Source organism: Homarus americanus, unplaced genomic scaffold, assembly GCF_018991925.1.
Source record: "Homarus americanus isolate GMGI-L3 unplaced genomic scaffold, GMGI_Hamer_2.0 scaffold4896, whole genome shotgun sequence".
Classification (NCBI taxonomy): Eukaryota; Metazoa; Arthropoda; class Malacostraca; order Decapoda; family Nephropidae; genus Homarus; species Homarus americanus.
In genome coordinates, this window is record NW_024749657.1 from 2,212,234 (window position 1) to 2,240,017 (window position 27,784).

General features: G+C 41.2%; 1 protein-coding gene across 2 annotated transcripts; it reads left to right on the forward strand.

The window, feature by feature from the left end:
- The first annotated feature begins 3,289 nt into the window (after window positions 1-3,289).
- On the forward strand, window positions 3,290-27,784 carry LOC121853537 (extracellular signal-regulated kinase 2-like). Of its 2 annotated transcripts, none has more exons than XM_042347735.1 (8): window positions 3,290-3,533; window positions 9,491-9,621; window positions 10,239-10,408; window positions 15,699-15,838; window positions 18,993-19,188; window positions 21,034-21,620; window positions 22,492-22,700; window positions 25,769-27,784. In XM_042347735.1, the coding sequence occupies exons 1-8, from the start codon at window positions 3,530-3,532 to the stop codon at window positions 25,997-25,999; spliced, it is 1,668 nt and encodes a 555-aa protein (XP_042203669.1). In that variant the 5' UTR covers window positions 3,290-3,529; the 3' UTR covers window positions 26,000-27,784. The 2 variants fall into 2 exon arrangements, with proteins under 2 accessions (XP_042203669.1, XP_042203670.1); XM_042347736.1 differs by having other exon boundaries at window positions 22,492-22,602; window positions 25,769-25,931.

The following is a 27,784-nucleotide window of genomic DNA, read 5'->3' on the forward strand; positions in this document are numbered from 1 at the left end:
TGATAGATATTGTTAGATCGAGTATATCGTGATGTGTGATTGGGACAAAAATTATTTAGTTTCTTGAGCTACGATGGGTACATTTTCTGTGACCTGTTAGGGAGGCTGTTTTCAGAGTGGTCTTATTAATGGTATTTATGAACAATGTGTGGTATTGGCAGTGTTTAGGTTGTGTGAAGGGTACCAAGAGCCCTCGAAAAAGAGAGAAGTAAGTTCAGTCAGCCAAATATTGTCTCGTCCACCACCCACACAGTTGTCATGTTACCCGTCAGTTTACAGAGGACTACTGTAGATCATCAGTCAGTAGAGGGGCTGGGGGGTTACGTGTGTTACTGTACAAAATTATGAATGTAAAACTTTGTAGTAAACCCGAATGAGAATTATACTCGTATCTTCGTTTATAAATTTGAATATTTGTATAATGCTTGTGATTTCCTAATGTTGCTGACTTAATATCACAAGAAGTGTTATCGAATTCCTGACAATAATTTAGTGTATAACATTACACTACTACGTGCTGTGTCGTGAAGGACGTGGGAATACTGTATACGTCAGCTGTAGCCGCAACCTTCACACAAGGTCCTCTCCCAGTGCTTTGTGTAATGACTCCATATTTGTAACACCCGTACGAATATATCTGATGACTTCATAAGGTTTCTCGTATCTTGTTAGTACACTATTACGCACGCTAGTCTTAGAATAAGTGCTATTGAGAAATTAAAGCGTCAGTGATTCTGCAGGCCAGGGTCAGTCAGTTCATTAATGATTATCCAGTACAGTACTAATAACCTTTCTATCTTATATTCACTTTACGTCTGATTTATTTTTTAATTTGCCTCAACTGAATGTAATAAAAGTATTACTGGGCATTAGTTTTATTACACTCAGGTGGTCACGTCGTCACTGCCCCGGGTCTGGTGGTGGTGTCTGCGGCGACCACTTGTGTAATGAGAGACTTACCTGGTTTAATATACTTACCGGTTAGTCATCACACGTCTCCTCCTCGTCAATTGTATTCTTATTTGTAAATCGTTACTTAACAGGGATTTGTTCAGAGGTAGGCATGTTAGTCTGGGTAGCTGGGAAGTTTAACCTTAACTTAGGCATCTCATGGCTATCCTTGGTCAATTCCATTCAATGTTTCCCATTGTTTGTATACATGCAGTGTCTGTGTACATTGTATACCTGCATTGTCCACATACATTGTATACCCACAATGTCTATATACTTGCTCAATCAATGTAAACTTGCATGACGATATTACTCATTAAATATCTATCTAAAGTGTACTAAATGCTGGAGAATTATTGACCATGACGCTACACGAGACAATATTGTTGTGAACGATCCATACATAATATGCTAGTGCCAGGGGGAAGGAGGTTCAGGGGAAGGATAAAGGGAGGATTGAAGTGAATTTTAGGAGGAGAGAATAGGTGCTTGATAACCCGTGTTGTTATATCTTGACGCGGCAGCCTGCAGGAGTCAACAAGCCCCGTACTCTGTGATCCCTCTTGGTATGTTTTAACAGTTTCTCTTCTCTTTCCATGTATAAAGCAATAGTTCTGAGTGTACCTTCCTCCAACATATTATGTATAATGTTACCTTCTTAGAATATGTGACTCGTACGTTTTCAATATCCAGGTGTTCGTCATCTGGTTGGTCTTGATTTCATTCACGGTTTTCTTTTCCCTCGTTGATCTTCTCTTTCTCTCACGTTTCCTTTGTACTCCTCTCACCTTCTCGCCCGCCTCAACCTCTCCCCAGAGCTCCTTGTCCTCATCCATAAGTGTTGTCGTTCTCGTCTGGCTCACTCACACACCTCCCTCACTCCCCCTTCCCCAAAATCATCCCCTGTGCCCTCACCCATCAAGTCTCCGTAAATGTTTAAGATTGATTCATCGGTCTGGGATTTCCAAGGCGACAGGTGACGTGCTTAACTCAGCCTTCACCACCAGAGAGAGGCGCCCAGTTTAAAACAGTCGGTGTGTGTGTGTTCCAAGGGGGTGTGTGTACTGTACCCTGGAGGAAAGCTAGCTGTCTTTAGGGTGTTATTGGGGATATTTTGTTGTTATTCCTCCTCCGTGTGTCTTGAATATGTGTCTGGCTGTGTGTTATTGTGCGTAATCTGAGACTCCCTTTCCTTCCCCCTAGTGAGAGACGGGAGGGGTGGGGGGGGTGTCGTATTGCCTTCTCCACCACCTACCTCTTCCACCTCCCTTTTTCCTCCCACCAAGATTCTCCTCTTTCCTCTCTACCTTCTTCGTCTCCTCATCCTCCTCCTTTCCCTCCAGTCTTTTCCTCCTCCTCTTCCTTCCTCTCTCCACTCCACCATCTAGTCTTTTCCTCTTCTTATCATCATCATCATCTTCTCCTCTACTCCTTTTCCTTCCTTATATCTATACTCCTCTCCATCTCAATTCTCTTCTCCACCTTCCTCCACCTTCTCCTCTTCTCCACCTTCCCCTCTTTCTCCACCTTCCTCTCCCACCTTCCTCCACCTTCCCTCCACCTTCCCCTCTTCTCCACCTTCCCCTCTTTTCTCCACCTTCCCCCCTCTTCTCCACCTTCCCTCTTTCTCCACCCTTCCTTTCTCTTCCACCTTCCCCTTTCTCCACCTTCCCCTCTTTCTCCACCTTCCTCCTCTTCTCCACCTTCCCCCTCCACCCTACATCTCTTTCCTCTTCTTCCTACCCTTCTTGTTTCCCTTACCTCCTCCTCCTTTTCCCCGTTCCCCTTCCTCCTCCTCCCACACCAACCCCCACAAACAAATACCAACCACTTCCCACACCCCACCTCTCCACACACGTACCAACCCCTCACCCCATACACAACCCCTGCCTCACACAACCCCCCACCCCCACACAACCCCCACCCCCCACACACAACCCCCCCTCACACAACCCCCACCCTCACACAAACCCTACCCCTGACACACCCCACCTCACATAACCCCCACCTCACATAACCCCACCCCCCACACAACCCCCACCCCTCACACAACCCCCAACCCTCACAACCCCCAACCCCTACCCTCACACACAACCCCTACCCCACACAATCCCCACCCCCTCACACATCCCCACCCCTCACCCCACCCCCACACCCTACCCAACCCCCACCTCACACAACCCCCACCCTCACACAACCCCCACCCCCCACACAACCCCCACCCCCTCACACACCCCCACCTCACACAACCCCCACCCCTCTCACACAAGGATTTTAGATTAGAGTAAATAACTAAACATTATGATGCAATTTACATATATGTACTAAACCTTTCTCCGTTATTGGTGTCTTCCCTTAACAGGCGTATGGTATAGTGTGGAAAGCCATTGACCGTCGGACGGGGGAGGTTGTGGCCGTCAAGAAGATTTTCGACGCTTTTAGGAACGAGACGGATGCCCAACGCACTTTCAGGGAGATCGTCTTCCTGCTGGAGTTCTCATCTCACCCGAACGTTATCCGCCTCTTGAATGTGTTGAGAGCTGATAATAACAAGGACATCTATCTGGTGTTTCAGTTTATGGGTGAGTTTTGATTGACTGGTTAATTTATTGGTTTGTTTTCGTTCTAATTCTTCTTCTTCTTCTTTTCCTTCTACTCCTTTTCCTTCTTCTCTCCTGTCTCTCCTCTGGTCCGCTCTCTATGACATTATTAATTGTAATTTCTGTAATGGTGTTTATTTATTCTACAGGAGAAAACTTATAATTACTGTATAAGTAACGAGGACATACAGAGTTGTTACACTAAACTACCAAGATGGTATCACTGCTTCTCTCTCTCTCTCCCGCTACACTTTAAGGTGACTGGTGCTGCTGAGAGTAACTTCCTGTTTGAGTGGGGCGGACACCTGTCACTTGGTTATGTCGGTTAGGAGGAGTTCGTGGGATGCTTTCACTGAAATACGTATCGGCACAAAATAATTTGGTAGGAGTAATTAACAGAAGACCCCACACCAGTGTAAGGAACTTTGTTGATAAATTATCGGAACTAATCTCTATCATAGGTTCAGAGAGGATCTGCAGAAATCAGTGACGAACACCTCAGTGATAAGCCCTTCTTCTTATCTGTCATTCTAAGCTCTTCTTCAACACAACCAAACTCAACAGAGTATATGCCACCTTTGCCACTGTGATAGTTCATAATCTGGTCTAACAACACTCCTGACAATGTTGTAAGTAGAATTATTTATAACAATATCTCAGATCACTTCCCTGTTTTTTGCCATGTATAAGAGCCAGAAGATCAGAAAGATCAAGTAAAGTCGCAATAAAATACAGAGACTACTGTGCCGACAACTTGCTCCTGTTCTACGCCTCTGACAGCCCTAACTTGATCTGCTGCAACTTCTGTATCTTCAATGACTCCTATGAAAAATGCTTTCCTGCTTCCACCTCATGACTAAGTTATAATGTTTCCACATAAAGCTGGTCCGTAAGCCACGCCCCTTGGCGCTTGTCTACCTCGTTATGCAGTCGGGCTAACTTGAAAGTATTGACACCTTCTCGTGTGGTACTCCTCCAAGTGTTACGATGTGGAGTAATCATTATCCAGGTGAGGGGGTCGATTTGGCACTGTTTCAGGTTTGTCTTAAGACTATCCTTATCTCTTTTCAGTTGCCCGCCAGCGTTACGTTTACTATTCGTTAGGTGACAGTAAAGTAACTGCTTTGGCAGTCTACTGTCGCCCATGTGGGTAACATGGCCAGTCCAGCGCAGTTGTTCATAGATTATGGTAGCCTTGATGTTTCTACATTCGATGTCAACAATAATACTGGCATTTGTTCTCTTGTCTTCCCAGCGAACTCGGAGGATGGAACGTAGACTACGTTGGTGAAAGTTTTCAAGTGCCTCGAGGTGCCTCCTGTATATGACCCCTGTCTCACTGCCATATAGCAGGGTGAGGAGGACCACTGCTCGATATATGTGTAACTTTGTAGATAATTTCAGCTCCCTACAGCTGAAGACATGATTTCGGAGTCTGCCAAAGGCTTGAGATGCACATATGATCTGATGGTGTCACCCGTATTATTAAACAACCTCTTCCCTTGAAGAGGGTCGTCGTGTTTCAACCGAGTTTTAAATTAACTAATTCCAATAATAATTTATAATATTGGAATTAGTTAATTTTACCGCCACACCACCCCGTTAATTACTGTACTGCGTTGTCCCTCAGGACTCATTTAGATTAAAACTCAGGTTGAAACACGACGACCCTCTTCAAGGGAAGATGTTGTTTAATAATACGGGTGTGAATCTCTTCACCGATGTCTGCGGTGGTGGACAGGTGGCAGCCGAGATACTGAAAGTGGGTAACATTAGAGAGAGTAGTACTGTTAAGCTGGATGGATGGTGATGGTGTGGCTGAACCAGGGGCAAGCTGAAAGAGAATCGGAGTCTTATGTACATTTACCTCAAAGCCGAAGTGTGCATGCGCATCTGCGTAGGTGTTCAGGATCTCCTGTAGGTCGCGTTCAGTGTGAGCGACAAGGGTGAGGTCGTCTGCATACTGAAGCTCAGTAATGGAAGCTCCCAACACCTTTGTTACTGCCTGGAGTCGTATTATGTTGAAAAGACCCTTCATCTGGTACTTGATGTCCACCCCGCCGGCTAAATTGGCAATGGCACGAGTAAGGAAGGCAGCCAAGAAAATGGAAAAGAGAGTTGGTGCTAGTATACACACCGTTGTTTAACCCCTGTTTTGTTTAGATGGGGAAGAACTCAGACTGGGTGCTATTGTGCAGGACACTGCCGTTCATGCCATCGTGGAGTTGCCTCACAATGGCGATGAATTTTGGTGGGCAGCCTTGGTTAGGTCAATGAAAGCCATGTACAAGTCACGACGCTGTTCTCTGCACTTTTCCTGTATCTGACGGGCAGCAAAGATCGTGTCAGTAGTGCCATGTGAGATTCTGGGAGGAAGTTTTCCGCCTCACGAAGTCTGTTTAGGAGGACTCGGGCGATAATCTTGCCAGCTACAGACAGCGCAGTGAGATCCTGTGGTAGTTGCCACAGTCTGACCGGTCTCCCTTGTTCTTATAAATATTGACAAAAGGCTTGGGGGATTTCCTCCATTCCCATATACAGTATTCTCCAGGAGAGAGTGGAGATGTCTGGTAAGCAGAGGTCTTTCTGCTTTTTACACTTCGGCTGGGATTCCATCCGACCCTGAGGCTTTGTTATTTTTCATCTGTTTGATGGCAGTAGCTTCCTCATCCGGGGATGGAGGATAGCTGAGGTGGGTCAGCTCCGGATGCTGAGGGACCTGCTTGGTAATCAGGGCATCCACATCGGTGCTTCGGTTGAGCAGTGAATGGTAGTGCTCTTTCCATCGCTGAAGGAGGTCTTCATCGTCTTTGATTAGGGAGTTACCATTGGATGAGCGGAGGGGGCTGTGCCACGAGTGATTGGCCCATAAAATATTTTAGTGGAATTGAAAAATTTGCGCATCTTGTGCTGATCTGTAAATTTTTGTGTTTCACATGCTTTATACCAGTCGTTCTTTAGGTTGCGAAGTTCCCGCTGGGCCGCCGCTTTCTTCTTGCGGAAGGTATCAGCTTTGGTCCGAGACTGAGGATTGTTCTGTCAGTAAGTTGAAGCAGCACATTTATCATCGACGAGTACATTGTTTGCCGGGTTATTTTCATAAAACCAGTCCTGGTGTATTCTTTTGATCTGGCCGAGGGTCTTTGCAGGTTTTTGTCATGACAGTGTAGAGAATATCCCATTTGTCATTGGGATTTTGGTTGTTTGTTGTCAGGTTGTTATCAGCCCATGTTTGAGCTGCTCTCTGAAAGCATGTGCTCCCACTGGATCCTCCAGATGCTTAGTGTTAAAACCTCTTCTGGGGGATTGTTGCCTTCACCGTTTTGGGGTGAATATGAAGTGAAAGCTTGGCCATGACGAGCCGATGATCAGTGTCACAGTGGTCTGAGCCACGCATGGCACGGGTGATGAGGACATCTCAGCGCTCTCTTTCTCTGACAATGATGTAGTCAATGAGATGCCAGTGTTTGGATCGTGGGTGTTGCCAGAAACCCTTGAACTTGTCTGCCTGTCTAAACAAGGTATTGGTGACAGTGAGGTTGTGTGCAGCACACTTGCCGAGGAGGAGTAGGCCGTTGGGATTACACTTAGCTTGTCCATTTCTGCCGATGGTTCCCTGCCAAATGTCAGCGTCTCTGTGCTCCTTGGTGACTTCAATGCCAGAGTTGGCAACCTTATCTTCTCTGGGATATAAGAAGGGCGGGGCCTACGGGTCAGTTTAGTGTGGAAAGGGTATGGTAAAAAGTATATGTATTTCCAAGCCCTGTATCACAAGTGAAATTAAAGCAATGATAAAAGAAAAACACAAACTCCAGAGAAATTTTGCAAGAGGATCCAGGTGATGCTTATTGAAGTATCCAACATAGAGTAACACAAGCAGTTAGAAATGCCAGATATAGCAATTATACAAATAAGCTAGAGTCAACATCGGGCCACAGTAAGAAAACCTGGAGTATCATCAATTGTATTTAGAACAGGAACATTCAACCTATGGCCCCCCACTCAGCTTCTATGATAAATGATACAGTTGTAATGGAAGCCTACCTGCAAAACCGACAACAAAATGAGTTGTTTTTGTCCATCAAAAATATCCAAGGATGAAGCAGTAGGTGAAGACAATATGCACCAATGAACATCATTAAGAAAGTCGCCCACCTATTACTACCTGTTCTCTTACACATTTGTAACTCCTTCTCTTGTGATGTCTTTTCTGATAAACTGAAACTTGCTAAAGTTCTCCTAGCACAGGCATGGGCAACCTTTCCTTAGTCATGGGCAACCTTTCCTCAGTCATGGGCAACCTTTCCTCAGTCATGGGCTGCATGATGATTTAGGCTTTTTTTCAGCGGGTCAACGCACCAAAATTTATATCCTACATAACCCAAAAGTAATGTTAAGATTGTTACCATTAGCACGGACAGTGAAACAGTTTATTGTCACGTCGGGTGGATCCAGGAATATTAAAAGGGGGAGTCCAAGAAGTTGTGGGTGGGAGAACATGATGAGCACAAAGAGCCCACCCAGCTGGGGGGAGGGGTTGGGGTGTGCTGTAAGGCCCCTCCCCCCACCCCCCACACACCCAGCTGGGGGGAGGGGTTGGGGTGTGCTGTAAGGTCCCTCCCCCCACCCCCCACACACCCAGCTGGGGGGAGGGGTTGGGGTGTGCTGTAAGGCCCCTCCCCCCACCCCCCACACACCCGGCTGGGGGGAGGGGTTGGGGTGTGCCAAGGCCCCACCCCCACACACCCAGCTGGGGAGGGGTTGGGTGTGCTGTAAGGTTCACCCCCACCCCCACACACCCAGCTGGGAGGGGCTACCCCCACACACCCAGCTGGGGGAGGGGCTGGGGTGTGCTGCAGTTCTCCCACCCCCCACACACACCCAGCTGGTGGGAGGGGTTAGGGTGTGCTGTAAGGCCCCTCCCCCCACCCCCCACACACCCAGCTGGGGGGAGGGGTTGGGGTGTGCTGTAAGGCCCCTCCCCCCACCCCCCACACACCCAGCTGGGGGGAGGGGTTGGGGTGTGCTGTAAGGCCACCCCCCCCCACACACAATTTTTTTTTAAATCTGACCGATATCATGGACATTTTGAGGCCATGTGCACTTGATATTAGGAGATAATCTGAGGTCAATAGTACTAACTTAACTTAACCTAACCTACATGCAATGCCATCATATATACAGCATATTGTGTTGTCAATGTGTACAAGTCATGTGACTTTTTTTCTCATAAGTGGACCATACAGTATATTGTAAGTGTCAATTCCCTACAAATTTAAAAGGGTTTTGTGGAGTGTGAAAAATAAAATGTATAAATAATGTGTGTTTGCAAATATAAGTGTTTTATTTTATATATGAGACTGGGGTTGTGTCCACTATTCACATAATGGGTTGGGGTTTTGTCCACTGGGGTTTTGTCCACTGGGGTTTTGTCCACTGGGGTTTTGTCCGTATACCTCTAAAAATATTGTGTTTGTAATGACTGTACGTATATATTTTGTATTTATTTTACTTATTATTAAATTTTTTTTTGGGGGGTGGGGGGTAATTGACAGTTAGTTGAGTTTGTGTCGTATTATGTAGTGCAAGTCAGGTTTTGCTGGTATGTCTTTTGTCCTTGACCTGGATGTAGGCTGGAGACCACATGTCTGGCTTTCCCTCCATGATTGGATTGTTTCCTTGGCATGAGAGGGAGATGACATGGGGGGAGGAGGGGGGGGGGCTCAGGTAGCTCTCTCTAATTATGCTGATTGTGAGTCCTTGTGATGGTATTACCGGTGTGTCCAACTTGGCTCAGAGACTTGACGTATTCTGGGTTACAAATTCGGTCGGTTTCAGTCGATCGGAGTTCTCTCAAGCAGCTTCAGAAAGTAGAATATTATGTAACAATGGAGATCTTACAAGGTGAATTTTGTTAATGGTGGGATATTCTTTTACAGAGACCGACCTTCACAATGTTATCAAGAAAGGCAATGTTTTAGAAGACATCCACCGACGTTATATCATGTACCAGTTGTTCCGGGCTGCTCGCTACCTTCACTCGGGCTCTGTCATACATAGAGACCTAAAGGTAAGTCACATGATAGTTAGTTAGACATACTGCCATAGTGAACATTATATACTGAGGTAGATGGTTGGGCTTACTGTTGGAGGAGGAGGGTAGGTGTTGGAGGAGGAGGGTAGGTGGTGGAGGAGGAGGGTAGGTGGTGGAGGAGGAGGGTAGGTGTTGGAGGAGGAGGGTAGGTGTTGGAGGTAGAATAGCACAGGGGTAAGTGGTGGATTGGTGATGGAGGAAAATGTTTCCCTCACACCACCCTGTTCTCCTCTCTCTTCTTAGTACTTCTGTATCCAGTTCTCCACAGTTCTCCAACCTGAACCTGTCCCCCTCCTACACAACACCTCACTAATACTCTCAGTAACCAGCTTCAACATTGCAATATACCAGTTGGCTTTCAATACCATGCAACATAAGATATTTTGTCATACAGTACAGTACTTTTGTGTTAAATTAGATAAATCTTGATATGTAGGCTGTACTGAAACGTGTTTTTACCCTTTATTTTTTATATAATTTATTAAGATGTGTTAGGTGGTTCTGGACTGCATCTTGAAGTAGTACCTTGAATGTATAAATTGTAAATTTTCAGTGTTTGAGTTTTGTTTCTTAATTATGCTTTTTTTTTCCAGCCATCGAACCTTTTACTGGACAGTGATTGCCGTGTTAAGGTTGCAGACTTTGGATTGGCTCGCTCTGTGGAGCCGTGTGCACTTGTAGAACCACAAGGTGACCCTACACTGACAAATTATGTTGCCACAAGATGGTATCGAGCTCCTGAAATTTTATTGAATTCAAAAAGGTTAGTTTTGTCAGAAGTAATGTTGTACTCCTAGTGTACATTCTTATTCTTAGCTTGTTATTAAACTAAAGTGCTTGAAAAGTTTATTTAGAAGGATGTTTAATTTTTATCCTAATAACATTGGGGCATATTGCGGAAGAGGAGACCAACATTGGAACCCAACGACTACACCAGCAGACAAAGGCAATGCATGATGGACAGGCTACTAAGGTGTAAGGTGTAACCCAACAAACCAGACTATTGGCAGTCCATTGCAGCTCTCCCTCTCCCCAGTCGTTGCAACACTTGCACCACCGGATCAGGAAAAGGGAGAGCCAAGATGTGTGGTTGCAGCCTGCACTCCTGCCTCACCACATAAATCAACTCACATACAGCCATCACCCAGTTCATCATATTCCTCATCAAAACCCCTATACCCCCAAAAGTCCTATGGTGACGGACGAGTGGCGACGGGGACAGGCAGAGATGACTGCTAGGAGTCTCTAGTCACGACTCTGCACATGGGCGGCACAGATAAAATGGTCGTTTATGCACTGGGATCAAGGCAACAGTGCAATCCAGTTCTGTCTGTGTGACTGAGCAGCCCTTTTGAGGACCCACTCTGCTCACCCCACATGGGGAGGGGGCTAGAAAAGGTACCCTAAGCATAGCTTGCCTAAAGAACCAACCTGACTGGGTAACCACACCCAGTAAGGTCATCCTTATGCAGTTGAAAACACAATCATGATCACAGATCAAAACAAAATCAAACTATACAACCTCTTATGGTCTCTGCATGGAATATCAGGACCCTTCTAGATACTGGCACAAATGAGTGTCATGAGAGAAGAACTGCCCTTGTGACAAAAGAGCTGGGTAGGTATAACACTGACATAGCAGCCATTAGTGAGTCCCGGCTCCCAGACCAAGGTCGACTTAGAGAACGGGGGTCTGGCTATACCTTCTTCTGGAAGGGTAAGCCTGCTGCAGAGAGAAACCGCATTTATGGAGTTGGCTTTGCCATCTGCCAATGCATCCTACACAAGCTAACTGAAATGCCTGTTGGGATGAACGAGCGCCTCATGATGCTCCGAGTCCCACTGAATCACTCGTCACACCTTTTTCATCAGTGCATATGCCCCAACACTGGATGCAGAGGATGACATCAAGGAGGCCTTTCACACCGACCTTGACTCAGTGCTAACCTCTATCCCCAGGAAAGATAAGGTTATGCTTCTAGGTGACTTCAATGCCAGAGTTGGCAGAGATGCTGACATTTGGCAGGGAACCATAGGGAGAAATGGACTAGGTAAGTGTAATCACAATGGCCTACTCCTCCTCAACAAGTGTGCTGCACACAACCTCACTGTCACCAAAACCTTGTTTAGACAGGCCGACAAGTTCAAGGGTTCGTGGCAACACCCACAATCCAAACACTGGCATCTCATTGACTACATCATTTTCAGAGAAAGAGACTGCCGAGATGTCCTCATCACCCGTGCAATGCGTGACTCAGACCACTGCAACACTGATCATTAGCGTCAGAGCCAGGCTCTTACTTCACGTCGCCCCAAAACGGTGAAGGCAACAATCCCCCAGAAGAGGTTTTAACACAAAGCATCTGGAGGATCCAGCGGTAGCACATGCTTTCAGAGAGCAGCTCAAACATGGGCTGATAACAACCCGACAACAAACAACCAAAATCCCAGTGACAAATGGGATAGTCTCTACACTGTCATGACAAAAACCTGCAGAGATCCTCGGCCAGATCAAAAGAATACACCAGGACTGGTTTGATGAAAATTACCCGCCAATCAGTGTACTTGTTGATGATAAATGTGCTGCTTTAACCAAAGCTGATACCTTCCGCAAGAAGAAATTGGCAGCTAGTGCGATCTTCACAATTTAAAGAATGACTGGTTTAAAAATAAAACATGAAAAACACCAAAAACGTGCAGATGAGCACAGGATGCGTGGATTTTTCATTTCCACTGAAACATTTTATGGGCCAGTCATTCATAGCACAGCCCCCTCTGCTCATCCAATGTTAACTCCCTAATTAAAAACAAAGAAAGGCATCCTTTAGTTCTGGAAAGAGCACTACCATTCACTGTTCAACCGAAGCACTGATGTGTATGTCCTGACTATCCAGCAGGTCCCTCAGAATCCAGAGCTGACCCACCTCAGCTATCCTCCATCCCAGGATGAGGTAGCTACTGCCATCAAACAGATGAAAAATAACAGCCTCAGGGACTGATGGAATCCCAGCCGAGGTGTATAAAGCAGGAGGACCTCTGCTTACCAGCCGTCTCCACTCTCCTGGAGAATATATGGGAAAAGGAGAATATCCCCCAAGCTCTTAAAGATGCCCCCAACATCAATATTTATAAGAACAAGGGAGACCAGTCAGATTGAGGCAACTACCACGGGATCTCGCTGCTGGCAAGATTATTGCCTTAGTCCTAAACAGATTTCTTCATGAGGCAGAAATCTTCCTCCCAGAATCTCAATGTGGCTTTAGACCAGGGGTGGGCAATTATTTTTGATGGAGGGCCACTTCATGAATGGTGGCACACTTCGCGGGCCACAGGTTAACAGCGACGAGCCAGTATTGCTGCTATGTCCACCCAACTTCCAAAATTGTCCTTTCTGTAATTAATAAGAATTTTTTTTTCTGATTGCCAAATGCAGTGGCTAATTTGGCGGGCCAAATACTTTGCCCAGCTTTAGACCATCACGTGGCACCAGTGACATGACCTTTGCTGCCAACCTGATACAGAAAAAGTGCAGAGAACAGCGTCGTGACCTGTACATGTCTTCGTCTTCGTCTCAGTCAACAGAGAAGCCCTCTGGCGGACCCTCAGCTGTTTTGGCTGCCCACCAAAATCCATCGCCATTGTGAGGCAATTCCACGAAGGCATGAACTGCAGTGTACTGCACAATGGCACCCGGTCTGAGTTCTTTCCAATCCAATCCGGGGGCAAAACAAGGGTGTCTACTGGCACCAACTCTCTTTTCCATTTTCTTGACTGCCTTCCTTACTTGTGCCAGTGCTAATTTTGCCGGCGGGGTGGACATCCAGTACCAGATGAAGGGTCTTTTCAACATAAGACGACTCTAGGCAGGAACAAAGGTGTCAGCAACTTCCATTACTGAACTTCAGTATGTAGACGACCTCATCCTTGTCACTCACACTGAGCGCGACCTACAGGAGATCCTGAATATCTACGCAGATGCGTATGCACACTTTTGACTTGAGGTGAATATACGTAAGACTCAGATTCTCTTTCAGCCTGTCCCTAGTTCAGCCACACCTCCACCATTCATCCAGCTTAATGGCACTACCCTCTCTAATGTTACCCCAAGTTCTGTATCCTCGCTCCCACCTGTCCACCATTGCGGACATTGATGAAGAGATTCAACATCGGATCAGATGTGCATCTCAAGCCTTTGGCAGACTCCGTACCCGTGTCTTCAGCTGTAATGAGCTGAAATTATCTACAAAGTTGCACGTATATCGAGCAGTGGTCCTCTCCACCCTGCTATATGGCAGTGAGACATGGGTCACATACAGGAGGCACCTCAAGGCATTCAAAACTTTCACCAACGTAGTCTACATTCCATCCTCTGAGTTCGCTGGGAAGACGAGAACAAATGCCAGTATTCTCGCTGACACCAACTGTAGGAGTATTGAGGCTACCTTTATCCCTGAACAACTATGCTGGACTGGCCATGTTACCCGCATGGACGACAGTAGACTGCCAAAGCAGCTACTTAACAGTCACCTAACGAATAGTAAACGTAACGCTGGCGGGCAACTGAAAAGGTTTAAGGATAGTCTTAAGACAAACATGAAAAAGTGCCAAATCGACCCCTCACCTGGGAGACGATAACTCCACACAGTAATGCTTGGAGGAGCACCACACGAGGTGTCAATACTTTCGAGTTAGCCCGACTGGAAACCGAGGCAGACAAGTGCCAACGCCGGAAAGACGCTGCTGTCGCCCCTCCCGCACTAAATGTAGCCTTACACATGTGCAACATCTGTGAACGACTCTGCCAGTCCCATATCGGCCTCTTTAGTCACCTCAGAATTCACCAGCGTAGGTGAAATCCTTAATAACTCGTATCATTGTACCATAGCTGGATGATCGTCATACTCGATTTCGAGTGACAACAAAGTAGTAGTAGTAGTAGTAGACTAGCACAGGGTTTTTTTTTTTAAGACAAAAAAACAAATACTGTATTTATTACTGAGACGACAGATTGCTAAGGAAATATTATATATGAGGTGTACAGTACATAGAGTACAATGTTTTTTCCTAAAAATTCCTACTTGTCTGTACTGTATATGTAAATGATCATATAGATAATGATAATACAAATAAACTATATATGGCATCATTACTAATCTGTTTTATAATAAGTTATAATATTTTGTTTTATTTTTTAAAGCACAAGTTCCTTTTAGAGAGAAAGTTTACTACAGTTTACAGATATGTTTGAGACCAACAAAACAAATAGAAGTATTAAATTATTACAGCTGCTAAAACAACAGCTTTTAAAATATAAACCAATGATCAGTTACAAGACGACAGTACAATGGAGGGATCCTTTACCCCATTGTTGGTCAGTCCGGTATTTCCCACCATGTGAGTTGCACCCAGTACTAGACTATAATCCAGACTCCCACATATGACAGTACAGTACAGTACAGTACAGTACAATACAGTGTATATGATCATAACTTATTGAATACAGAAAACAGGTAAAATAAATGCAAATATTAAAGCCCACAGTGGATGAAACCATGGAGTGGGTTGTCACAATATAACACAAATCTGACTACATGTGTGAAACTATTTGTGACACTCGTCTGCCCAACATGAAGGCAACCCACCTACAGCACGTGTGAGTTGTTGCGAGTTGTCCCGTGGCTTTCATTTTAAATTCGAGCAGCACTGAGCCTCACGTGACCTCTCACCCACAAAGCCAGCCCTCTCCTTCTGGCTAAATATTTTATTTAAATATCTTAATATCTTTGTGGGTGTGTATTGACAATAGTAATTTAGAAAATGTATAACGTGATTACCCCGGTACTTTTTTAATGAAATTTAATGAAGGCAAACATGTAGGGTGATAATAGAGAGAAAACACAGTGATGAGCATCTCCTTTTGTGGATGAGTACAGTACAATACCAAGGTCTTTATTTAAAATGTTGTTTTATTTTATCTTTAATTTGTTTTGTACAGTTATCCCAATTTGTGACAAAATATATTTCTGTTTTGTAATAAGTCATTTCTTCGGCAGATATACCTTAGGGGTGGACATGTGGAGCCTTGGTTGTATTCTGGGTGAGATGTTGCTCGGTAAACCAATGTTTCCTGGTTCATCAACACTTGATCAGATTGAGAGAATTATGTCAGTTATTTCTCCACCGTGTAGAGAAGGTAAATGTTGTTAAGTTTTAATAACCCTCACCTGTGGTGTGTAAGCCTCAGGTACCCATGGAAGTGTTATAGTACCATAGAAGAATTACTGCAGGTACTGTAGATGGTCAGAAAGGGTGACTTCTCCACCTATTTACATAGGAAAATGCCAATCACTTGGTAAAAATCAGTATCTGGCATCTTTCTCAGCTAGCTAACCACAGAAGACCTTCGTCACGAGTCAGTTACCCATCTAACATGAGAGAGTGAGGTACGATCATGAGTTGCTCTCACACCACCCTAGCAGCCCATATCTCAGAATGAGTTTTTCTAATCTTCAAATCCCTAAGGCTCTGCCATTTATGGGCTGATTCTAATAAAAGAAAAACTAAGAACTGTCATAGAATAACATATTGTGCATGGCTGAACATTTAGATTTTCTTTATTTTTGGCTTGGTTTATTATTTGCTAAGGCAGTAATCAGAAATACCTATGTCAGGTTCAAGAGGAGTAAATTGCCTATAATACACATGAATTTCATCATAATCTAGTAAGAAGTTATGGAGAACTAGGACTTTGAAAATTTATAAGGATATAAGGGAAAAATCAGGTATTAGCCAGAACCGATTCAGGGGTATAATAACAATGTCTTTAATTGGTGACAGGAAATTGATGTTGATTGATCAATTATTAACGAATTTCGTGCTTCAGCTGGACGCTCCCCTTAATCTATTTCATAATATATTCCTATAATAATAATCAACTTTTAGGAACTGCTTAGTTATAGGTAAAATTCTTAACATAATTTGTCACAACACACCAGATTCACACCAACAAGTGGCCTTGACCACCACAACAGCTGACGCTATGAACAGTGTTACCAATTCTGAAACTGAATTCCCGGCAGTTACCAACTCCTATGAGGAATAAGATAATATATTATATACCAGTAAATGTGAGGATTAAATTGAATTAATAAGAATACTGTAAATAAGATAATAAAAAAAGATTTCTTCCCATTTGGCTGCTGGACAATGAAATTTATCAATTGTTTGACTACACACAATAGACAGCAAAGATCCCTCACTCCACCTTCCTACATGTAGTGTGAACTCTTAACAGACAAAGAAAGTTTATTTCCTTTTATCCTTTTTACTTCATGATAAGTTTGTTTTTGCCCATTATTTATGTAAGATTGTGTGTGCATGTAAATGAGTAGAAAGACAATAAAGTCATGTACAGTACATCTACCTGAAAATAAGAGTTCAAAAATAACCATAACACCTCACAGCCCGGTAAGGTTGGCCTATTGTTCACCATAAATGTGCGGTAAATTTGTAATTCTACCGCCGTTAAACTGTCTGGACCATCAGAGGTTCTGGAGCAGTGACTGCCGCCAAATCGGTGATCTACCTGTAATTATAAAACATTTGGTAATGGCACAGTTCAGTCACATTAATTATGCATTTAACAAACAAAATCTCTTACCAAATATTACTTGTTTGTTTTAGAGTTGATCTTTATGAACAGATTTAATTCTCCCAATCTTGTATTTCTTATTACACTGTATTTAATTAAATTAAACTCATAAGTAGGGATGACTTTGTTTACACTGAGATGCCATTTATTTTTGGCTGGAGATAACTTAACACAGTCAGCTCACCCACTCAATTATACTGGTCTTTAAAATCTTGTATAAATCTCTATAAACTAATAATAAGAATGAGTTGGCTAAATTATTTGTCATTTTTCATGTTGCAAAACATGACTGTAAATGTTACCAGAGGAAGTTTACAGTATACGTATCTACATACCTGGAACTTGTAACAGTGGCTGGCCGTCACACTTCATCCTGATATTGCTGTAGACAATGTCCACTTTAGATATAGTTTAGTGCATGTATTTTATTATTATTGACAGACTCGCTTTCACTTCCATAATACAGTATTAGGTATTGCCTTGTGTGTGTGCAAAGCTTCATCAAACCTCTATTTAAAATACTTTGACTTCTATTAAGACAGGTGATGTGGCAGTTTTCAAATTAGTGGGGATTAGTGGTTTTGAGTTTTGAGTCAGTTTTATAATTTATTGTTTGTTGTATAACCTAACCATATGTATTATATTGAACTGTGTGAAGTATTTATTTTGAATAAAGTTCATATATTGTGGAGCCCATGATGTTTTGGCCAGCAATGACAAATGTGCACATGAATCTTAGGTGTAGGACCTTGTTCATGTGTAGAGACAACAGTACAGTATTGTGATCACTAAAATGTCTCGTATCCATTCATTCCTTTGGTGTGAATTGTATATGTACAGTTGGTTCTTCTCCTTTGTTTACTACTTATTGTTTCAAATCCTCTCTCTCCCTGAGGTGTGAAATCCAAACTCTGAAGTGTGAATTTGAAGCATTCGCCAGTGAGTTAATGCTCGCATTTTGTCGCAACTGAACTATGTGGCTCGCTGATTTTATACTGGACTGCTGCCAACTCAGCCACAGTATTTTTGTTCACATCAAGTTTTTATTACAATAAGTATATGATGCCCACTTCCTGATTGGTTTTGATTGTTAATTATCTATTTTATTCGGGCTACCGCCAGACGATTTTTTCAACTGCATGATTCAAACATATCCATAATCCATTTGCTCATAAATGTCCCCTTTAGCAAAGGAACACCTTACTTAAAACATGTATTCATTCTCCTCATCCTATTGTAACTATTATCATCTGGCTAGCACTTGACAATCACTTTCAGCTGAGGAAACCCCTTTGGTATTGTTGAAGAGTTACCCTGCATTGTAATCTCTCCCAACTGATATACTGTACAATTTTCCTCCTCCTCAGGGAGCTCCACCTGAATATACCTACCCCGACACACCCCTCCTTTCTCCTTCCCAATTCGAATTCACACTAAAGAGTTCAGGAGTGGAGCCAACTGCACCTCCTATGCTCACTGTCATTGATTCCCTTCCAGGGAAACCCAAGTTCACCCAAAGTTTTATAGTTGGGGTAGTGAAGGCAGTCAAGTGTAGCTCTGGCAACACTGCTTCCTTTTATACTGTAGAGCATAGTACTGCCCCTAATGGGCTACCAAGCCTTTGGGATCAGCTCTCTCATTGTATATATGAACTTTTTATAAATGGCTGCTTAGTTTATTTTTGTCTCTTCTGCAGATCTTCACCTCGTTTCCTCACAGTACGCCTCTACGCTTCTTAGTAAACCTCATGGAGGACGAACTCCTAAACCCCTTAAAGATATACTGGCAGGTGCACCAAATGATGCCATAGACTTAATTGAAAAGTTGCTGGTGTTTAGTCCTGACAAAAGACTTACAGCTGAACAGGCTCTCAAACACCCATATGTTGCAAGGTAAGAGGAAGTTTTTCTTAATTTGTGTACAGGTGCTCCTCTACTTATGAGCATTCAACTTACAAACTTTCAGAGTTACAAACATCATCACTGAGGGGGGGTTACCTGCCAGAACAGGTGTTTAATGTGGATGAGACTGGATTATTTTGAAGAAAATTCCAGATAGAACAAACATTTCCTTAGAGGAGAAGAGTGAGCCAGGTTTTAAGACTGTATTAAAGGGTATAGCTGTACTAAATATCCATAATCTTTTCATTTTTTACAATATGTTTGGTATCTACAAGAGTAAAGTTGGACTTACAAACAAGCCTCGGGAACATAAATCATTCGTAAGTGGAGGAGCACCTGTACTTACACTCTTGCCAACACCTTGGTACATGTATAATACTAATACTAATGATAATAATAATAATAATAATAATAATAATAATAATAATAATAATAATAATAAAAATAATAATAAATGACCATAAATAAAAGCAAAAATTAAAAAAATATCAATAATGTAATGAGAAACAATATACTGTATATATGTTGTGTTGTCAGTTGTAAGAGAAACAATTGAGACCCTGCAATTGTGTGTAAATGAGGCAGACAGTCAGGTCAGCAACCTAGGACTTGGTCACAATTTTTGTGATGCCATATGGCAGCAGGGTCTACCATTAGACAATACATTATGCTTCCAATATCTTCCCTGGTGGTAGTACCTCCCTAACTTCAAAATAGTATTTCCCCATCTTTTTTTTCTTCTTCTAATATAATCTTTTATTTATCTTTAAATTTAAGAACCCCAAAATATTATTTTAGCTGAAATGTGACTACTGTACAAGAGTATGACATGACAATTAAAGATAATAATGAGATTTTATAGTATAGTAATTATCTTCTAATCTGTGACTATTGGCATGTAAGACACATGGTAATTTGGGGTGAAATTTTTGAAAGAAAGACATTTTATATGGTGAGAAGTACAGTACAGGAGCTCCTCTACTTACTTACGTATTACGTTCCTGAGGCTTGATCGTGTGTCCAACTTGACTCCTGTATTTTTTACTTTTACTTTTATCCTGTTTGCCACTGATTGGTTCGTTAGCCGCTTGGACTGTTGGTCACGTCTCTTGTTACGCACTGTTGGCAAGTACTGGGCATGCACTGGCTCCTGAATGTATCTGAACCTGCTCCAGTGCTGGTCAAGTGTGGTCTTGAAAGAGCTCACACATGGAGATACCGAACATATTGTGAAAAAAATACCAATAAATAAAGGGTGTACAGTACAGCTTAAAAACCTGACATATTTTTCTCGTCTTTGACATTATTTGATCCTATCAGGCATTTCTTCCAATATAATCCAGTCTCATCCACATTAAACACCTACTCTGGCAGGTAACCCCCTCAACGATGATACAGTATTTGTATCTCTAAAATGTTGGTAAGTAGTGGAGCACCTGTGACTAAAATCTTCCCTCCAAAGTGTCATGTGCACTTCAGCTGTTTAGTACAGTACATCATGTCATTATTTCAGTCACCCATATGCTACTGTGTCAAACTAGCTGCCTGTAAGTGGATTTTTTTTCACAAGGAACTAAACTTGGGGAACATAATGCCAGCAGTAATTTAAATGTACCTGTGACAATATCTTAATATTTGAACTTCTATATTCCAACACCATTGTGTAGAACTATCTTACTGTCATATTCATTTTCATTCAATCTTTCCTTTTGTTGCTTGGAGTAATGATCACTACTATTTTTGGATTAGAGTAGATTTAGGAGCAAAACTATTTTAATTCCATGTTATATACTGTATAGCACCACATTTCCTAGTGATAATTATTTCCTCTTCTAGATTTCATAATGCTGCTAATGAGCCGTGTTTGGAACATGCAGTGGTGCCTTGTATTCGTGACGACGTGCAGCTTAGTGTCGACATCTACCGCAATAAACTGTATGAACTCATAGCCTCTCGTAAGACTCGATTAAAGAATCCATCCAGCAGTGACCGGGCCAATGGTATTAGCAGTTCGAGAAGCAACACAAATCAAGCAAGTGTTGGTCACAATCACTCCAAAGATCACAGCAGCTCACAATCTAAGTGTAATAACCAAAATACTTCAAATTCTCATATTGCAAACAACATCAGTCCAATAAGAGGCACACAAACCTTACAATCAAACCAGCCAATAAAAGTGAAAGTCGTGGCTCGTAAGGTAGATAGACAGTTGGTTGCTAGTGTAGATGAATGTGTTCGCCAGTCCTCTAAAGATAGTGATAAGTCATCAGCCAAGTCATCAGCCAAGTCATCTGCCAAGTCATCAAGTAGCTCTAGTCCAGCCAGTAATGGCCGTCGCAAGTCTATATCTCCTGTAATATCCCGACCCACAGAGTTAACTCCAGAGAAAAGACGTGAACGAATTTACCATCAGCATCCAACAGGTTTGTAAAATTCTATTGCTGATACATAGTATTTATCTATCAACTTATGTCTTTCAGCTCAGAATACAATGTCTGCCTATAGTCTGTTCCCTCGAACTTTGCAACTGAGGCCAAGGGTCAGTTTGTAGCAAGACAGCTGATTGGCTGGTGGACGGACATGTGAAAATTCATTACAGTTCTGTAATAATTAATCTCTTTTATTTGTATTCTGATATTTTAAGGGAAACTAACTATTCTGTTTTGATCTCTGACAATTTCCACACTTGGGGAAACAAAAATTAGCTTGTGAAATGCATTGGTAATAAAAATAAAATAATGAGAACAAGAAAAATATTACATCATTTCAACAACAACTTCCACCCGTGACATCACCTGTTCATCATGTTTGTGTTCCCTTTTTTAATGTGTTTTTATTACCAGGGCATTTGATGAGTTGCTTTTTGCTTCCATGTGTGGAATTTATGGATTAAATATTAAATACAGTACTGTACTGCATCAGGAACTGTGGTGACTATCCACTGGCCAATCGGCTGTCTTGTTACAAACTGACCCTAGGCCTCAGTTGCAAAGTTTGAGTGAAGACTAAATAACATATCCTAGCCTAACGTGTAATAGATTTAAACTCCCTGAACTTTTATGAGAGATATTATTTTACAGTAGATGGTCCCATCCTGATTCTTACCTTTAACCTGTCATAAACTCTCCCTCCAGAACCAAGTTATTTAGCTGCCTAGTATATTACATAAGAGATCTCATATACAGTACAGTATTTCATTGTATAATGTTTAAACAGTATTGTAAGTACAGTATCTTCTAACCCGACAAAAATTCATCATGGACTTTCCTGCATCAGGTTTACGTTTTGTTTCAGATGTATCACAAAAGCATCGTAGTCTTGATGGACTGGGTGTGCTCCAAGGTGTAGTCCCTGTTGCCCGGTCTGGAGGAGTTACTGTCACACTTGGTGGGGGAGGTGGGTCAGGTGAGAAGCGTGGGCCTTTCACTCGGTCTGTATCCCTCACCTTCCCTTCAACAAATGAAGGTTCACCCACCAAGGTTATTACTAGTTATAACAAACAAGTGAGTATCTCATAGTGGACTAATTTTCCCCCCTCCCCAAAAAAGATTACCAAAATTTAGTTTAGTGGGGAATTATAGAAAGTATAAAGTACAGTATAATAGAAAAAAGAAACTTACAACAGGGAATGAGTAAGAGGAAGAATTTTCAATACTATCAGAGAAGAGGAAGATATTTTCAAAATTTGCAGCACATCTGAGAAAACTTATATTATTGTTGGTTCTACACTGACCATCCTGTACAGCACTGTACAGTACACTGTTTCTCGCTCCTCTTTGTTGCAGTTACAATCTCTTCCGAGCTTTTCATTCTCGTTCAACTCTATTTACTCCTCCATAGTAACACCCATCTCACCTATCCTTTTCTCTTATGTCTTCCTTTTCCCATTTTTGCTTCTTACATGTTCTTGTATCTCTTCATTATATCCTTGTAGGTTACACAGTCCTGTAACACACAATCATACTCCTCAACACATGTTCTTAACCTCTTCAGTTAACACCTAAAACATATCTACCTTTTACAGCTCTCACTGACAAATTTATTTAGCTTAGTTTAGTACATTGGTGTGTGGTTACACACACACACACACACACACACACACACACACATATTTTGATTGATTGGTTGAAGTAATGGAGCTTTTACATTTCTTGTTTGAGAAACAAAAATGTAAATAAAAAAGGTGAATTTTGTTGCCGCAGTCATTTAACATTTTATTGCCACAGTCATTTTAAGTTAAATCATTTTATTCTGAGATATTAAGGGAAATACAATACAATATATCTGTACAGTAAACACTTCTACTTTCATTTACATGAAGCATCTGAACCAGAATTATTTCATATGCATCTGGTAGTGAAAGAATCAGGAGAGATCAATCTTTTAAGACGTACCTTTGTTTATGTTCAGGAAATTCACATTGAGATATTAACCTTGGTGGGAAAAAGGGAAGTTCATCTAATTTTTGCACGTTTTCTCTGCACCTGCGTTCAACCACTGATGTACATTAGAGATTGAATATGTTTCAGATGTTTCCACACAATTTTCATGCACATTCAAAAGTTATAAAACCAGCACAGTTGAGTTTTTATGACACCATCTGTGATACTGTTGTGTTCGTTCAGTTTTTACTCTTCCTCACTTAATGCCAGCTGTAGTATCTGCACAACTAAACTACACAATGACATCATGAAATGCCTCACAGATAAGGTTTGATTCCTGGAAAAACCTGCCTTAGATGCTTCTTTCATTGTCATTATCTTGGATTTGGATTAAAAACATTTATTTACTTCTTTTTTTTTAATATAAAAAAATTGGTACAGTATTTAGATAGTAGGAATAAATTATATTTTTTTTCATGTATCATAGATTCAGTATGAAAGGTAAAATAGTTGCCACTTGCAATATTTCATTGATGTCATTTGGGTTGAAATTTTAATCAAGCTCACTCTCTTTGCACAAAAGTAGTTCCATTAAAGATAACATTATTTAGCTTGTAAATTGTGTCTTGGTGTATTACAAGTGTGAGCCTAAATATTCAGTGAATTCAGTAACTGAGCTTAACTCATAATTGTGGTGTAGGTTGACAACCCCTTATCCAAAATTCCGAAAACCTCTGAAAACCGAAAACAAAATTTAGTGGAGCAAAACATGCTTTTTTGGTTCGTCGGATTTTTTATTTTTTTTATTTTTTTATATATATAGGGATCAGCCCACCCAGGCACAGGTCACTGACCCACATCAGGGTCTGGGGGGTAAGAATGTAATAATAATAATAATACAGTAAAGCCTCAAATAATGACAGTAATGTGTCCTCCAAAATTGCAGTGTAAGGTGAATCGTCTTATCACGAATCATTAATTAGCATTAAAATAAAGCAATAATAATGAGATGTGTTCCCAAGTGTGACCTTTTCATATCTTTTGTGTGGCTTTTTACCCTCTTTTTCCCCCCAAAACAAGACAATTAATGAAAATTGCAAACTATATTCTTTAAATGATGTTTCTGAATGCACCTTATACAGTACAATATACAGTAAATGAATAATAATATGGTCACACAAGAGGAGATGGGATGCCATTGTTTTCATTTGTGTTTACAGCCGGGAGTCCGGGACGATAGTTCTACACAAGAAAATTGAGAAAATATGACCCTGGTTGTAGCTGTAGTAAAATTAATGTAAAAAAATGAATAAATTTGTTTTAAGTAATGTTATTTAATGTTAATAAATTAAACAATAGAAGTAACTAACCACTAATGGTAAAGAAAAAAAATTGAGATGGATTGGGAACGCCAACATCTACGTACGTGAGCATTTAAGGATACCGCGTCATTTATCTTTTTAAGAATATGGACAAAAGATTCATTATTGTTGTTTACTGAATATGTATTTGATTGAATTAATCTTTATATGTGCGAAATGAACAATACAATTCATTAATAATACATAGAATATTAAAACACACAAGAGGAGAGTAATGTACATTGTACAGTATTGCCCAATGCAAATTTATGCAAAAACAGCACCAAGTGAGGGTTCAACCTTGTACAATGGCAGAGGACTATGAACTAAGTGTGTCATGATGCTAGGCTTTTAGGATGCATCAGTCTATCACAGGCATCCCATGCAGTCACATTAGCCAATTGCAGGACACAAACCTATGGCTCAAGTTACCCAAGCAGCTAGCTGATAGCCCACCCAGTCACCTGGAACCTAGGGATGTGTTGCAGCATGATGCAATGTCTCTAAACTCCCAAAATATTTGTTCCTAGGCCCCGAACAGAGAGGTTTGGAGAGATTTTTTATGAAATTTTTTTACCAACAATGAGGCTGATTTTCATCCGCGGAAACTCATTCCCAGAATCAGAATGGACAGAATTCTCCCAGAATTTTTCTGGCTCGATTTCAATTCCAGCTATTTAAGAGTTCCGGGGACCAGAATTCCAACTACCGGGAAGATTACTGCACTTTGCTTATTTGGGTGTAAGATGTGTAAGGTATTGTAATATTCATAAATTAAAGATAATATTGTATAGGAAACCACAAAAATGAATAATTTCTCATTTTCAGGCATCTCTACAAAAAATAAGCCCAGGTAAAAAGTCTTCACATGCTGTCTCATCTGTCAATGGGCTTACAAACAGTAGCATTGTTGGGCGTGAGGCCATGTATAGATCTCCAGCAAAATACTCTAATGCTATGTACAGTAGCAAACCCTCTCATCCACTGTTTGCAACATATTCTCAGCATGCTACAATATCATCTGCAGCATATAGGGAGTTACGGCAGGGAGTCAAGTAAGGAAATATTATAGGAAAATAGTCAAAGTTGCCATGAGATTAGTTATAGTATACATCATGATTAAGGGGAAGATGCAGCTCATAATGGTAAAAAATAATGATATTTGAGATTGTTACAGGTACAGTACTACTTATTTATACAGGTAAATTGATGGACCTCTAAATGTATGTGCTGTAGTATTGAAAATATCCAACAAATAAGATAAACCTTACAGTGTGAGTGCTGTACAGTACAGTACATGTTTACACACACACACATATATCATATATATATATATGATTAAATACTCATTACTTTGGTGCAATGTCAAATTTTGTCAGTGAGCAGTTTACTAAGTACGGGAAGTTTGGTTTCAACAATTAAAATATTTTTTATCCATTGCCAATAAACCACACAGGACTCTCCAACTTTGATGAAGACTTCTGCCTGTACAGGTGTGCAGTATTTTGGATGTTAAATTATTACACCATTATGGTATACTGTACTGAAGTATATGCTATTCTTAAGTACTGTATGCAAATTGGAACACTGAATAATGTGCCATAGAGGATTTGTGGATAGATAGAGAAGTAATTACTGTAATCATTTACTAGTCTGTCCAGGAGTGGGCACTACACTGGCATTTAATTTATTGTATATGTTCATTAGTTAATGACACTTATGAAGATGATTAATTGTGTATAACATTTGCATTTGTCTTAGTATTATATATTAAGAAAATTTATTTCAGGGTTTTAGTTATTATTATGTGTTAATTTGAGGCACAATCAGATTACGGTACATTTACCATCATGGTTTATCATTGCTTCGTATTCTGGCTCCTGTATGTTACATAAAAGCAATATAGCCCTCCACAAATTTTTATTTTCAAGTCTTTAGCCAACATTTTGATGTGCTACACAAGGATCTCAATAATACAGTACCGGTATGTGGAATTAAATTAGTGTTGTACAGTTCTCATAAAGTACCTCCTTGATTTTGGAGTGGTTTTCAGTTCTTCAGCAGAAGGCTTTATGGAATCATACTTAAACAGACTGATATTTCTTACTGTGGAGTCTTCCACGTAACTTACTGAAGGGGAAGGTCATGTTAATACATATGGTAGTTCTATAATAATCAAAAATATCTTTAACCTTGTTTAATTGGCAGTTTACTAATATCCATCAGTGACATAGTTTACTTACAAAGACTCTTTAAAAATATAAATTGGAGAACTACATTACACATTTATGTATCTTATTTAACATGGGTCCATGGTGAATCACAGTAGATATCAGTAATTGTCTCCGTGTTATTTTGCTGATTCAATTTGTAGCAGTTAAATTATAATGGCCTATCACTTTGCTGTAGCTATAGCCAGTGTACAACATTATTTAAATTCAGTTTATGACCTGTTGACTGTTTCATGCTGTGTGTAAAGTGGACCCCACAGGACCACCTCCACACCCTTCCAATATTAACACATATCTGCAGCTCTTATCAACAGTGGTCTCTTAGTTTGATTCTGTTTCTCCCTCATTATGTGCATGAAATTTGAGGCAGGATGAGTATTGGCATTCATGATACAGAAAGATTCAACTTGTGAGCCATGGAAATTGCTCAAGCTGCCAATTTGGATACATTGGGTTATCTTCCTGATGTATTAGCATGATGATTTTTCACCTCAGGCAAGTATCAGTCTCAATAGCCACTAATAATTCTTGAAATTCTGCTGGTTTTTACACATGTACAATCATGAAATTCAAATATAATGAACTAGAATTTGTTTAATTTTGTCCCAAATTA